This window comes from Mastigoproctus giganteus, chromosome 1 (assembly GCF_048544385.1).
Source record: "Mastigoproctus giganteus isolate SK-2022 chromosome 1, ASM4854438v1, whole genome shotgun sequence".
In the NCBI taxonomy this organism is placed as follows: Eukaryota; Metazoa; Arthropoda; class Arachnida; order Uropygi; family Thelyphonidae; genus Mastigoproctus; species Mastigoproctus giganteus.
Genome location: NC_143575.1, coordinates 158422358 through 158437032, shown reverse-complemented (window position 1 = coordinate 158437032; position 14675 = coordinate 158422358). Strand labels below are relative to the sequence as shown.

At 38.6% G+C, this 14675-nt stretch overlaps 1 protein-coding gene across 2 annotated transcripts in view; it reads left to right on the top strand.

Annotated features, from left to right (window-relative positions):
- The window catches only part of LOC150091211 (hemocytin-like), a 1750539-nt gene that overhangs the window by 891464 nt on the left and 844400 nt on the right, over positions 1 to 14675 (top strand). For both annotated transcript variants that reach the window (XM_090374755.1, XM_090374750.1), the window contains 2 exons: positions 627 to 1001; positions 10198 to 10382. In XM_090374755.1, the coding sequence (XP_090230881.1) occupies positions 627 to 1001; positions 10198 to 10382 (560 nt within the window). The remainder of the gene's footprint in view (positions 1 to 626; positions 1002 to 10197; positions 10383 to 14675) is intronic.

Genomic DNA, 14675 nt, shown 5'->3' with positions numbered 1-14675 from the left:
CCCTCCTATCATGTCTGGTCAGAATTGCAGACACTTTCAAATTTAACCCTAACTTGCGACTTCTTTTCAACATTGACTTGCTGAGTTAGTCTGCAGATCTCCTACTCTTAATGTCATTAGTTCCAACGTGTACAACAATAAACCCTTTGTGACATGTAGTTGAATAATCCCAGCAGGGAGAACTATCCATTCATTAAAATAGTCTCAAAATAGGCTTATTTGAAAGTATAACATCTTTGGAATCATGTTTTTGCTATGATGTCCAGATAGCCTATTTAAAAGTCTATACGAAACTACCCATTTCATTGGGCAGCTTCGTCTAGACTTAAAAATACCCACATTTTCAACAGTTTACCAAAAGGTAGGATAGATTCTTGTCTGTTCTGCTTTTTTGGTATACTCTTGTTGATTATGTTTATACTTGTATTTTAATGGTTATTGGGTCCTACTAAATTCCAATGTAATTGTGAAATTTTCTGTGTTATTGAACTCTGATTATTAGAGATACACTTTGTAATTAATTGAATGATTATTTATTTCTTAAGCCATATTGAATAATTTTGGTTAAAATATGTCTGGTTCAGCCTGAGTATTTAACATTAGGTTATTTTTTGAAACTCCTTTAGCTTCTACCTTTACTCCTGCTGTATCGACGCCTCAGACTGTTGTTCCTTCAGAATTTTGTGTGAATGGTTGGACCGAGTGGTTTAGTATCCATGTTCCCAATATTAATGGGGAGTATGAGTCTGTACAAGGAATTCGATTAGCTGGTAGCAAATTTTGCAATAATGATATGATAACAGCTATTGAATGTAAAAAGAAAAATGCTACAAAAGAAGATGGACTTCAGCCAGGTGTTATCTGCACTTTACAGGATGGCCTAATATGTGATCAGAATATGTTGGAGCCTAGATTATTTTGTGATGATTATGAGATACGTTTTTATTGTGATTGCCCTACACCAACTATTAAAAGTACTATTCCAACTCTTACTCAAACAGGTAAGATTAAAAAAATAATTTTATTTTCCTAAAATGAAAAGTTAGCAGATTTTATTGTTGTTTCTTCCTTCTTCTTCTTCTTATTATTATTATTTTTATTTTTTGTGCTCTTATTATATTTCTTTAGCATCCTTGGCAATGCATTATCTAAAGTTTTTGGTGTTCATTACCTGGCCTTGGAAGGCGAGCATGAATCCTTCAGTCTCAGAGAACAGCATCTGATTGTGAGCCATGCATTGAAAGCCATTTTATCTATGTGACCTTGATGGAGTCAGTGAAGTGTCTGCCATAGAGTGTCTTCTTTGCTCATCTTTATAGCTGCATTTGTGCCATCTGTGCCAGGGTCTCCTCGCTTAGATTGAGTGAGGTGTATGTCACTTGCCAATTTTCCTCATGGCCTGGTGCAGTGCTGCTTTGGTTTTTCTGAAAATAATCGCTCAGTTTAGCTATCACACTGGGATAGCTAACCTACAGTCTCAGTATTATCACCGAGACCTCATAGGTATATATGGCTTTAAGTGTGTTTCCTCTGTTCAGCTTTGCTTTGAGAAGGCTTCTGAGTCTCTGATGGTATTTTTCGGTGAGGCAAGACTTGATTTGATGTGCTTTAGTTTCTGAGCCTGAATCATCCCCTGGTACTTGTAGTACTTTCCCGCTGTAATGACTTCATAGTTTGAGCCAACTAATTTCCGCTGATGAAATCCATGGGTCTTGCATTTGTCCAGACAAAATTCCATCCAGATATCATTGCTGAATTCTTCGGTGAACTGCAGTATTTGCTGCAGTTGATTCTTCTTCATGGATGACATCAAGTGCAGAGCTTGATGTCGGCCATGTACATCAGGTGGGACAAGGTGTACAGGTTTTTCCTTCCTTCTTCTAGACTATATCCATACTCGCTGTTCCGAACCACTAGGTGGCAGTGATCACAATGTGCTAAAGTGGGATTTAAAGAGGTAAAGGCAACTACGATGGAATGAGACAGTATTTAAATTCTATACAGTGGGACCAACTGATGATGTTACCAACAGCAAATTCAAAATGGGAAGCATTCAAAGAATTTATCTTGGAAGCTACTAGGCTTTACATACCAACTAAGAAATATTGTTCAAGGTTTAAGCCTAAGTGGATGTCAGATGAACTAATGAGTCATATGACAGAGAAGAAAAATGCACGAGATACATACAAATTAACTATATAATATCGGTGTTTAGATACACCATAGACACTCTTAAAAAACTACAAGTAGTTGTTGTGGGCATCATTTGCTCTTTCTCATATTGTGCTCTGCCTTCATGACGAGTTGCCATGATACTGCACTACCTCAAATAAGTAACGCTTTACCATGATACTGCACTACCTCAAATAAGTAACGCTTTACTTATTTGAGGTAGTGCAGTATCATGGCAACTCGTCGTGAAGGCAGAGCACAATATGAGAAAGAGCAAATGATGCCCACAACAACTACTTGTAGTTGTTTAAGAGTGTCTGTGGTGTATCTAAACACCGATATTATAAAGATATTAAACTCTTAAAGTATTATGCCAAGTGCATTTAATTATTTTAAATACAAATTAACACGTGACACAGAAGCCTATGATAGGTACAAGTTGATCTGTAACCAAGTTACAAAGGAGGTTAGGCAGGCGAAGGCAGATTACGAAAAATCTTTGGGAAGGGATGCAAAGAAAAACAGCAAGGAGTTCTTTACTTATGTAAACTTCTAGAAGGAAGGGGATAAATCAGATTGGTCCACTTGATATCGATGGTTCAACTGTTCATGATCCTGCTCAGGTAGCTAACAAACTAAATCAATATTTTGCATCTACATTCACACGTGAGGAGTTATTCAGAAAGGGGAATGCCATAGATGAAGTAAACACTGGCAGTGAGCTAGATGATCTTGTAATAATTGAGAGTAAAGTGGAGGAGAAATTGTTGAAGATAAATACAAGAAAGGCACCTGGGGTGGATGGGATCTATCCAGTTATATTAAAGGAGGTAGCAAAGGAAGTAAGCAATCAGTTAGCCATAATTATGAGAGCTTCCTTGGACTCAGGGGAGGTACCCACAGACTGGAGATGTGCAAATGTAACCCCAATTCACAAAGGAGGATCAAAGGCTGACACAAGTAATTATAGACCTGTGAGTTTAACTTCTGTTCCAGGAAAATTAATGGAAGCACTGGTTAAAGAAGCGCTGCAGGATCATCTTGACAAGAATTCAGTTATAGCTCAGATGCAGCATGGTTTTGTTAAGGGAAGGTCTTGCCTGACCAATTTGATTGGATACTATGATGTAGTCACAAAAGAATTGGATGCAGGGAATAACTTTGATATTATATATTTGGATCTTAGAAAGGTTTTTGATACTGTTGCACATGGAAGACTGCTGCACAAATTGGAGCAGTGTGGCACTGGTGGCAAATTGTTGCTATGGATAAAGGGATGACTGAGTGGCAGAAGACAGAGAGTGGTAATTGATGGACACTGCTCATAGTGGACTAATGTTATTAGTGGAGTCTCTCAGGGTTCAGTGTTGGGTCCATTGTTGTTTTCTGTATTTATAAATAATATTGATGATGGTATATCAAGCTTAATGTCCAAGTTTGCAGACGATACAAAGGTTGGCAGGGTTGTTAAGGACGCTACTGATGCTATGCTGCTGCAACAGGATCTGGAAAGGTTGAGCAGATGAGCTGAGAGGTGGCAAATGAAGTTTAACATTTACAAATGAAAAGTACTACATATGGCAGCAACCCCAGAGCAACATATCAACTCTGTGGTACTACACTGACTGTGGTAGAGAATGAAAAGGATCTGGGGGTAATTGTGCAGGTAGATATGAAGTTCTCTGAGTAGTGCAGACGGGCTGCAAGAGTAGCTCATGGTGTCTTGTCAATGATATACAGGAATTTTTTTAGCAGGGATAAGGAGGTGATTATTCCCTTGTATAAGGCAATGGTCAGGCCACACCTTGAGTACTGTATACAGGTTCCATGTCATTCATATTCTTTGTTCTTTGTTCCTCTTATGTCCTGCTTGAATTTTTCCAAGATTGCAGGAGCTAATCAGTTCTTTGTGACAATGGTCCTTCTCTGGTCTACTATTCACTTTTCGGTGACCTGAATATCTGGGAATCATTCCAACCACTTGGTATGTAGTCTCGACCTGTGAATTGTCATACCAGTCCCTAGCTTGGTTATTGTGTAGTATGCTTGCCTGACAAATGTATTCATTTCAATGCTCCAGTTCATATGTTCACATTTTCGTCATTCCTGTGTGGTCACTAGTGCAGTTGCACGGGAACACTTCTAGTTAGTTGGGGGTGGATGGTCTTGCCCTTCTCTTGTAGTAGCCATACGGAGACAGTGCCACTTGCTCCACTGTCTTTCTTGGGAGACTGTTTCCAATTTTGCCTGAATGCAAGTGAACTTTACCCTGCACTGCACTCAATGCAGTATAATTATTATTTATCTTCCATATATGGAGATGGACCTGTTTGGCTTTGGTTTACGTGTCAGTGTTGGTTCTTGGGAGTAACACTATATTGTGTCATATCTGCCTCAGCTGTCATTTCGACCGACCTTTGAGAAGGTACATTCATGAAGCTAGTTTCATGATGTTATTGCTATTGTAATTTATTATTATACTGGTCTCCCAGTATGATGTATGATGGAGGTGCATTTGCTTCTTCCAAAGTGGGACTCAAATTTGCATCCATCAGTCTAGAAATCCAGTGTCATAACCACTGGGCCATCACGCCCTTCTTATTATTATTATTATTATTATGTTGTTGCACTTATATTATTTCTCCCTGAATGGAGGGTTCCACCCTGTGATGGATATTGGTACCAGGTATACAGGGTGGTTGTTATGTATGGTGTTACTATTGGTCGAGGAACTCTCTAACTATCCTCTAGGTGTTCAGGATTTCCTTGTAAGTATTCTCTGGGAGACCTAATGCTGCTAGGCTGTTATGTAGGGCACCATACCGGTGGTTGACACAATGATTGGGATGGTTGTTACTTGTTACATATGCTACATCCCTTTGATCTCCTATCTTAGGTTTGTATACTTCCTGATTTTTTCCTCATCGGTTTTCTGGAGTTTGCCAGTGTTGGGCACCGCTATGTTAGTCAGATAGCTAACCTTTCCCTTCTAGCCGAGGAGGGTTATTTCCGGTCTGTTGTGCAGAATTTTCTTATCCCTTATTATAGCACAGTCCCAATGCAGCTTGTGGGTTGGGGTCTCTAGTATTTCCTGCAGTTTGTACTTGTAATACGGTGCACTTTCTTTGATCAACTGGTATTTCCTCTCTAGCTTCTGATGTATTATCCTAGCTATTTGGTCAAGCCTACGAGTGTACTCAGTCTGGGTGAGCACTTTGCATCCTGCTGTGATGTGTTGGATCATTTCTGAGGCCAGAAATGATCCAGGCCGCCTCCGTAGCTAGGTGGGCAGGAGCAGCAGTGCGTAGCACACGCTTCTTGATTAGACCGGGGTTTGAGCCCGTGAACACCAAATATGGAGGATGCAGAAAGGTCAGGGAATGACCACTGCTTATCCCCGGAGCAATATGGCCTTAGTTGCTAATGCTCCTAAAAACCAAATAAACAACAACAACAAACAAACAAGAACTCCTCGATCATCTTCTGCTCGGGTGGTCCATTTCTGTCTGTTCCATCATCTCTGAGACTCTTGTAGAAGGCGCTTTCATCCTCATTGAAGATTCAGTTGTTTATTTTCCTCTGGGAGCTTTCTTTGTATCAGCTTAGTCTCTTGCTGAGTGCAAGGTGGTTTTGCTTTAGTGTGTCCAAGTTTTCTCCTATTCTCTGATTTTTGTTCTCATGTTTGCTGTGGATGCTGTCTCTCTTGAGGATGCTCTTCAATTTTCCAATCAATTTCTTATTCCTGTTATCCCATTGGCTCTGGGTCATTTGGCCTATCTTGACTTTTAAATCTTCTATCTTCTGCTGAAGTCTTCTTTTCCATGCTGGTGGTTACTTCTTTTTTTGGTTCTTCTGCTACTGATATCTCTTTTTTCTTCTATTAATTCTAGTGGCTGCTATGGCAGCAGAGTATGTGGCTGCGTGGATAGCCTCTAGTGTTGCATCATCATTGTGATAATAATGTAGTATTATTTGCTGATTGAGGTGGTCTGTGACTCTCCACAGGATTCTTGGGTCTCTGCATTTGCATCACATGGGTCTTTGTGGAGTCCACCCTTCAATTTGCTAGGTGCTTCTCCCACTCATCTTCTATTCTGGATAACTTGATCTTGTCTCTTTCCACGTTGCTCTGGGTTGTATTTCTTCTTGCTGTCCGTATTCTTTGTTCTCTGTAATTGATTGCTCATGTCCTGCTTGATTTTTTTCCGAGACTGTAGGAGCAGTTAAGTACTTCGTGACGATGGTCCTTCTCTGGTCCACTATTCGGTGTTCTGAATATCCGGAATCGTTCCAACCACTTGGTATGTGGTCTTGACCTGTACATTGTTATATCGGTCTCTAGCCTGGTTATTTTGTAGTATGTTTGCTCCACTTCACGTGTTGGCATTTTCTTCCTTCCCGAGTGGTCAATAGCACATTTGTGCAAAAAGCACTTCTAGTTAGTGGGTCTGGAGGATGGTCTTGCCCTTTTCTTTTGGTAGTCATATGGGGGACAGCACCACTTGGTCCACTGTCTTTCTTGGGAGACCGTCTCTGACCTTTTGAACTGACCCCTCTCCCTAAGGCTTGAACACGAGTGACTTTATCCTGTGCCACACCCAATGCAGTGAGATTATTATTTCTCTTTGACATCATCCATCTATGGAGGTAAACATGTTTAGCTTCGGCTTATGTCCAGTGGTAGCATTAGTCTTGGGTGCGACACCAGATGGTGCCACTATCCTGTCTGCATTAGCCATCAATCCGACCCTGGGAAAGGTATGTTCGCTGGAAAACTTTTGCAATGTTTATTTATTTATTTATTATTATTATTTATTTATTTATTATTATTATTTATTTATTATTATTATTATTATTTATTTATTTATTATTATTATTATTATTATTATTATTATTATTATTATTAGTATTATTATTATTATTATTATAATTTTATTACTGTGATTATTATGCCAGTCTCCCAGGGTGCTAGAGACGTTTGCTTCTGCCAAAGTGGGACTCTAACCCAAATCCATCAGGCTAGTAGTCCAGTGTCATAACCACTGGGCCATCGCACTCCTCATTATTATTATTGTTTCTCTTATATTATTGGGGGTTCCACCTCATGATGGGTATTGCTACCAAGTACACAGGGTAGTTGTTGTGTCTGGTATTACTTTTGGTTGAGGAACTCTCTGACAGGTGTTCAGGTTCAGGATGACGACTTTCTGGAGTTCCTTCTAGGTGCTTGCTGAGAGACCTATTGCTAGCTAGGCTGTTAGGTAGGGTCTTTGGCACCATACTGGTTGTTGACACGATGATCGAGATAGTTGTTACTTGTTGTGCAGAAAGCACTTATTATTATTGTTTCTCCCTGATGGGGGTTCCACTTTGTGATGGGTATTGCTACCAAGTACACAGGGCGGTTGTTGTTATGTCTGGTACTGTTGGTTGAGGAACTCTCTGACTATCCTACAGGTGTTCAGGATTGTGACTTTCTGGAGTTCCTTGTAGGTGTTCACTGGGAGACCTATTGATGCTAGGCTATGTAGGGTCTTTGGCACCATACCTGTGGTTGTCACAATGATCAGGATGGTCATTACTTGTTCCATATGCCACATCTCTTTGATCTCCTGTCTTAGGTTTGTGTACTTTCTTCTTCTTCTTCTTCTTCTTCTTCTTCTTCTTATTATTATTATTATTATAAGTTACATACCCCAATTCCTTCAGAATTACACTCAGTGATATATAATATCAAATGGAACAGCAATCCAATTAGATAATATACGTTATATTTGAAATATTATTTTTACATATTAAAAATCATGCTGATTTACTTGAGCTCCTTTAATTCAGCATTCTATAGTGAAGAAGCTCTTATGGTTCAGCAAAAATCTTATTACTAAACGGACATTTAGAGAATGTATTAACTGGTATTGATAATTGTTGTAAGTGTTTTTTTTAATGTTGTTTGCACAATGATTTAAATCATCTGTGTGTAAATGTAGCTTTTGCTGTGTGTCAAATTTTTCTGGCAGAGTAAATTAGCACCTTTTTTATATACAGGGTGTTTCAGTTAAACGTTTCAGAACTTCTAAGAGGGGTAGGGTACATCCTGACAACTCGAAATCATATAGCAATGTGGGGTCGGAAATGCTTTCCTGAAGCGGTGTTGTACACAGAAGCACCATAAAGAAAAGAGACTGTAAGTGAGAAATCGTTTTAATAATACATGAAAAGAAGCAAAAGGTACATGGATTAAAGTAAGTGTTCGAAGTTTCTTCCACGGGCTACAATGCACGCCTCACATCTCCGACGCATGGACGTCCGAACATTCTGGAATACTCCAGGCGAATTTCGAATTTCTTCGGCAGCTACTGCGATTCTTGCAACCAGCTCCTCAGCATTGTCAACAGGGGTGTCATAAACTAGCGATTTCATATGACCCCAGAAATAAAAATCAAGACATGATAGGTCGGGTGACCGAGCAGGCCAACGCACGGGACCACCACGTCCGATCCACTGTTGACCAAATGTGACATCCAGGTAGTTACGAACATCTCCGCTCTAATGGGCAGGGGCTCCATCGTGTTGGAACCACATTGTGTGTTGCGTCGATGCAGAAATCTGTTCATCTCTCAAAAGTTGTGGCAATACTTGCTGCAGAAAGATCAAGTAGATAGGTCCGGTTAGACGACACGGTAACAGGTAAGGTCCGATGAGGTGATCTCCCATAATACCGGCCCATACATTGACCGAAAATTGAATCTGTGCTGCACGACGTCGTATTGCATGCGGGTTCTCGACCGCCCAGATATGGTCGTTATGCGTGTTGAAAATTCCTTCCCTTGTGAAGGATGCCTCATCGGAAAACAACACTTCAGCAGGAAAAAGGGATTTGTAGCACATTTTCCAAGGTACCACTGTGCGAAAGCAATACGAGGTGCATATTCCTCCGGTTGCTATGTCTGGACACGCTGCCTGGAGTATTCCAGAATGTTCGGATGTCCATGCATCGGAGATGTGAGGCGTGCATTGTAGCCCGTGGAAGAAACTTCGAACACTTACTTTAATCCATGTACCTTTTGCTTCTTTTAATGTATTATTAAAAACGATTTCTCACTTACGGTCTCTTTTCTTTATGGTGCTTCTGTGTACAACACCGCTTCAGGAAAGCGTTTCCGACCCCACATTGCTATATGATTTCGAGTTGTCAGGATGTACCCTACCCCTCTTAGAAGTTCTGAAACGTTTAACTGAAACACCCTGTATTTATTTGTATTTAAATGTGTAAAACTGAAAAAAAATATATGAAAGGTGTCACACAACATGATGAATCACTGCATCAATGATAAATGGAATATAGAGGGTGTGATATCAAAATTTACAGATGGTGTCAGTAGACAATTACTTAATGATCATTGTCCAAAAGAGCTTCTTCAGGACAACTTAGAGAGGGACTTAAGGGATGGTCAGAAATGCGGAAGCTATGGTTTAATGCAGCAAATTGCAAGTTCTTACAACACTCAGGGAATGGCAACTCCCAATGTCCTCAGTGCAAATGAGGATTTGATTAAGATTTTTATAAAATATACATTTATGATAAATCCAGGTTGTGGATGTTTGCCTGTATTTTTCCTTTGACTTAAATACTTTACATATAAAGTATATCATAATAATATGTACAATTTGGCACATTAGTTTTACCAACATTAGTTTTTAATTAGGCATTTAGAAAATATAATGTTATTAAATAACATTAGTTTGTGTAAAATGGTAACCCATTTTACATGTTTGTGTAAAATGTCTGTGAGAAAATACTTGGAACTTTGTCACACAAAGTTTGATTTGTGGTAGTTGTCAATAATGATTAATGGAAAATGATGAGAGAAACAAATATCATTCAGTGAGATTATCAAACTATCAATTTCTCATGTGAATGGTTTGGAAACGTTTTCCAGAGGATTAACTTGGTTTGAAATTTTTTTCTAATATTCATTGCTATAGTATTAATGTTTTTAATGTGTAAACTTGGTATATTTTTAGAAACAATTTCATCTGTGTTTGTGGTACCTTCTACAAAGGAAACAGAATTGCCACCACTTTATCCTTGTGATTATTGGTCTCATTGGATTAATGAGTACAATCCCTTAAGTTCAGAAGGAATTGATGGAGATGCAGAAACTTTACATGCAAAAGAATTAAAAGAAGAGGAAGGCTTTTGTATTGAGGTATGTAAGTACATACCTAAATTGCATTGAGGTATGTCCTCAGTGCAAATGAAGATTTGATTAAGATTTTTATAAAAAATACATTTATGATATATCCAGGTTGTGGACGTTTGACTGTATTTTTCCTTTGACTTAAATACTTTACATATAAAGTATATCATAATAATATGTACAATTTGGCACATTAGTTTTACCAAACTAACATGTATAGTACAGAAGACAGTTAACTTAGCTTAGATAACTGTTAAATTTTTTTACAAACACTTAATGGGTTTTCTCAGTTTACACAGTTCAGACCCCTCCAACATTTTTTTTTCAGTAAATCAGTATATATCAGAACTATTGCATTAATAGTCTGATCAGTATTTCTCAGATTTTCAAATTTGAAAGAGCACGTTAGGTTCTCTTTCTTTAACCCCAAAAGCAAAATTATATTGGTATGAGATTGGGTGAATTAGTTGGCTACCAAAAACCATCCGTGACCTAAATGGATTTTCTTTTGTGTGCTTGCTTACCATAATTTTTATGAAACCAGCATTGGATCGATGTTGTTGAATGACTTGATCAATAGCAAGTGACATCTCTCCAGATTTATGATTGAGAACATGTTTTTCTGACCTACTCTCTCTCTCTCTCTCTCTCTCTCTCTCTCTCTCTCTCTCTCTCTCTCTCTCTCTCTCTCTCTCTCTGTGCAAACAGTTTCTCTCCATCTTCTTCACAAAAATGATAAAAGTATGACTTTGCTATTGAATTTCGAATTAAAAAAAAAAAATCTAAAAATTTATACATATAATTTCATTGCTTACCTAAAGTTTACTAATATTCCATTAGTTATGCTGTCTCTCTTGCATAAAATATCTGGTATGCACAAATTGAAATGTAAAATATACTGTTTTATTTATCATTAAACTGTTTTATCTTCATGATGTAGATATAACAATATTTTTAAATAAGAAATATACAATATAGTGTTTAATACGAGATATACCTAAGATTTTTCATGTGCTATAAAATATCAATAATGTGTCAGAAAATATCAGTAGGTAAGATTTGGTTTTTATTGGCGCATTATCAGTAGGTAAGAGATATGTTTTGTGTACTCTATGTAGATGTGATTTTTCAGTTTAAAATGGTAAAAAATGCAACCATAATCAGAATTTGCAAATGGATAAGCATAAGATTACTGTGCAATGCAGAAATATATCTTACATTCTAAAATGAAGATGATTGGTGTCATATGTGCTGAATGTTTATTTGTGTTTACCATAGAACATTGCGCCTCTGTAGCCAGGTGGGAAGGAGCAGCAGCAGTGCGTAGCACACGCTTCTTGATTAGACCGGGGTTCAAGTCCGTCACCACCAAATACGGGGGATGCGGAAAGGTCAGGGAATGACCACCACATATCCTGGAGCAATATGGCCTTAATTGCTAATGCTCCTAAAAACCAAATAACAAACAATAACATAGAACATAATGCTCCTCAGAACTGTGATGATTATATAGGCAGATTATTCAGAAATGTGTTTCCTAATAGTAAAGCAAAGAATGTGGGTATAAAAACAATAGCAGCAAGCATTGCAAGTGAAATTGGACAGAGAGGAGGAAAAATAACTAGTGATAGCCATGAAAGTGTGCCATTTTTGTTGGTAGTAATCAAAGTGATTCAAAGAGATATAACTTGTAATCACTTTTGACTTTGCAATCACCTTCCTGAGGGTGGAGGGAAAGCAGATTGTCAAATTAAAAGCATGTGTTGGAAGATATTTATATGTTTTACAGGGTATCCAGCATTGGATACCCTCTTTTTCATTAATCGGAAAGCACCTCAGAGTCTTCTCAGAAACTTTCTTGTGCTTGTTGTGTATAATACCCCATTTATGGTAGGCCTTAAAGTAGACTAGCAAGGGTACTAAAGAGGGCTGGGTGTGAGAACTGATGTTAGAGGACAACTGACAGTTCCTCTTGACTGGATTGGTCATGTAAATGTTTGACAATACTGTTAGAATAGTGGCAATCTATGAAAGACAAAGAGAAAAGACAAAGTTACCAAATGGAGAAAAGCATCAAGCAATCACTAAGTGAGGGTATTCCAAATTCAGTTTGACTCAAAAGATGTTTTGAAATGAGACAAGTTAATGAACTACTCATGGAAAAGAATTTCTGAATTACAAACTTATTATGCATCAATAACAGTCAGCTAAAACTCAAATGTGTTGTTCTCATAAAGTAAAAGGGTGTGTGTTCATCTTCCTTTCTTCTGGCTATTTTAAATATTCTTCTTCCTTTAAAATGTAATGCTACCATATGAGAATGCCGGCATAGGTCCCTTTAACCAAGTATAATTCACATCCATTTACTGAGCTAGTTACTCCTTGATATGCTGGAAAATGTTAAATTTGTTCGTTTGTGATTACTGCTATGCATATGCAGTATTTTGCAGTTTCTAATGTTAAACTTGATTTCCTATTTCTTAGCCCGTCTCTCTAATTTTTCTAGATCTTGTTTCAGAAGTATACTGTCATCACTGTCATTAACCACCCTGCCAACATTTATATCATCTGCTAACTTAGGCTTTATCCATAGCAGTAACTTGTCTTTAATTTCACACTACTCCAATTTGTAAAGCAGATTTTTATGTGCAACAGTATAAGAAGCTTTCCTGAAATCCAAGTGTGTGCTATCAAAATAATTTTTTGCATCCAGTTCTTTTTTTTGATTGCAGCATCATATATAGACAAATTAGCATTAGTAAAGGCACATGATGCAAGAAAGCAGCATCAGCCTAAAAAAACACCTTCCCATTTCACTGATCCATTCATTCTAAATATTTGTCTAGTTCTGCCCCGAATTTTGTAAGCTATCAACTTCCACAATAACAGATGGAAGTTTGTTCCACCAATCACCTACCTGCTAAAGGCAAACTTCCTCACATCTATTCTACAGTTATCTTTCCTCAGTTTGAATCTATGTCCCCCCCCCCTCAGGTTTGTAATCTGAGCAAGAGGACGAATCCCATCAGCATTGAGCCTGCTCAATCCATTGAAGGCCTTATACCTCTCAATCAGATCGCCTCGCAGGTACCTAGTCTTCAGAACCTGCAATTTCCAGAATTTAAGTCTTTCTTCTTGTTTCCCTTCTCTGTACTCTACATCCTTCCTAAAATGAAGCTTCCAGACCTATATGCAGTGCTCAAGGTGTGGCCTGACCATTGCCTTATACAAGGGGATAATTACCTCCTTATCCGTGCTTGCAAAATTCCCATATATCATTGACAAGACCCCATGACCTACACCTAATTACCCCCAGGTCTCTTTCGTTCTCCACTACCCTAAGTGTAACACCACCCAGTTGGTACATTTCTCTGGGGTTACTGCTACCCATTTGCAATACTTTGCATTTGTCAATGTTAAAACTTCAATTGCCACTTCTCAGCCCATCTACCCAACTTTTACAGATTCTGTTGCAGCAGCATACTGACCTGAGGGGGGGGGGGGAGCATAGATTACTGTTATTAACAACTCTGCCAACCTTTGTATCATCTGCAAACTTTGCCATTAACCTTGATATACCTTCATCATTATCATTGATAAATATACAAAACAACAATGGGCCCAACACAGAACCCTGAAGGAATACCACTAATAACATTAGTCCACATAGAACAGTATCTGGCTAAGGTAAAGAAAGCCAACACGAGAATGACGAGTAACGTCGGATAACTTACGTGAAAAATTAGTTTCCTGACTCTAGCGCTGCTTGCTCGGTAAACAGATGGTAGGGGTTATCGGCCTACCTGTCAATCAATATATTGTTCTCGACTTTGCTCCAGACCGTTAACACCTACCGTCTGTTTACCTGCCGACCGGGCTAGCCAGGTGGGTAAAGTGCCTGCCTGGCAACCCCAAGGTCGTGGGTTCGAATCCCGCCTCGGGCTTGGATCAAAGTACTGCAAAAACTTTGGGAGGTGCACTATGGCCACAGAAGCCGATGCACCAACAACTATCAAAAAAAAAAAAAAAAAGTCTGTTTACCAAGCAAGCAGCGCTAGAGTGCCGTATCGGGAAACTAATTTTCCACGTAAGTTATCCGACTTTTCTCATCATTCTCGTGTTGGCTTTCTTTACCTTCGCCTAGTATCCATTGATTACCACTCTCTGTCTTCTCCCACTCAACCATCCTTTTATCCATTGTAGCAACTTGTCCTTATGCCATAGTGCTCCAGTTTGTTGTTGTTGTTATTTGGTTTTTAGGAGCATTAGCAACTAAGGCCATATTGCTCCGGGGATATGCGG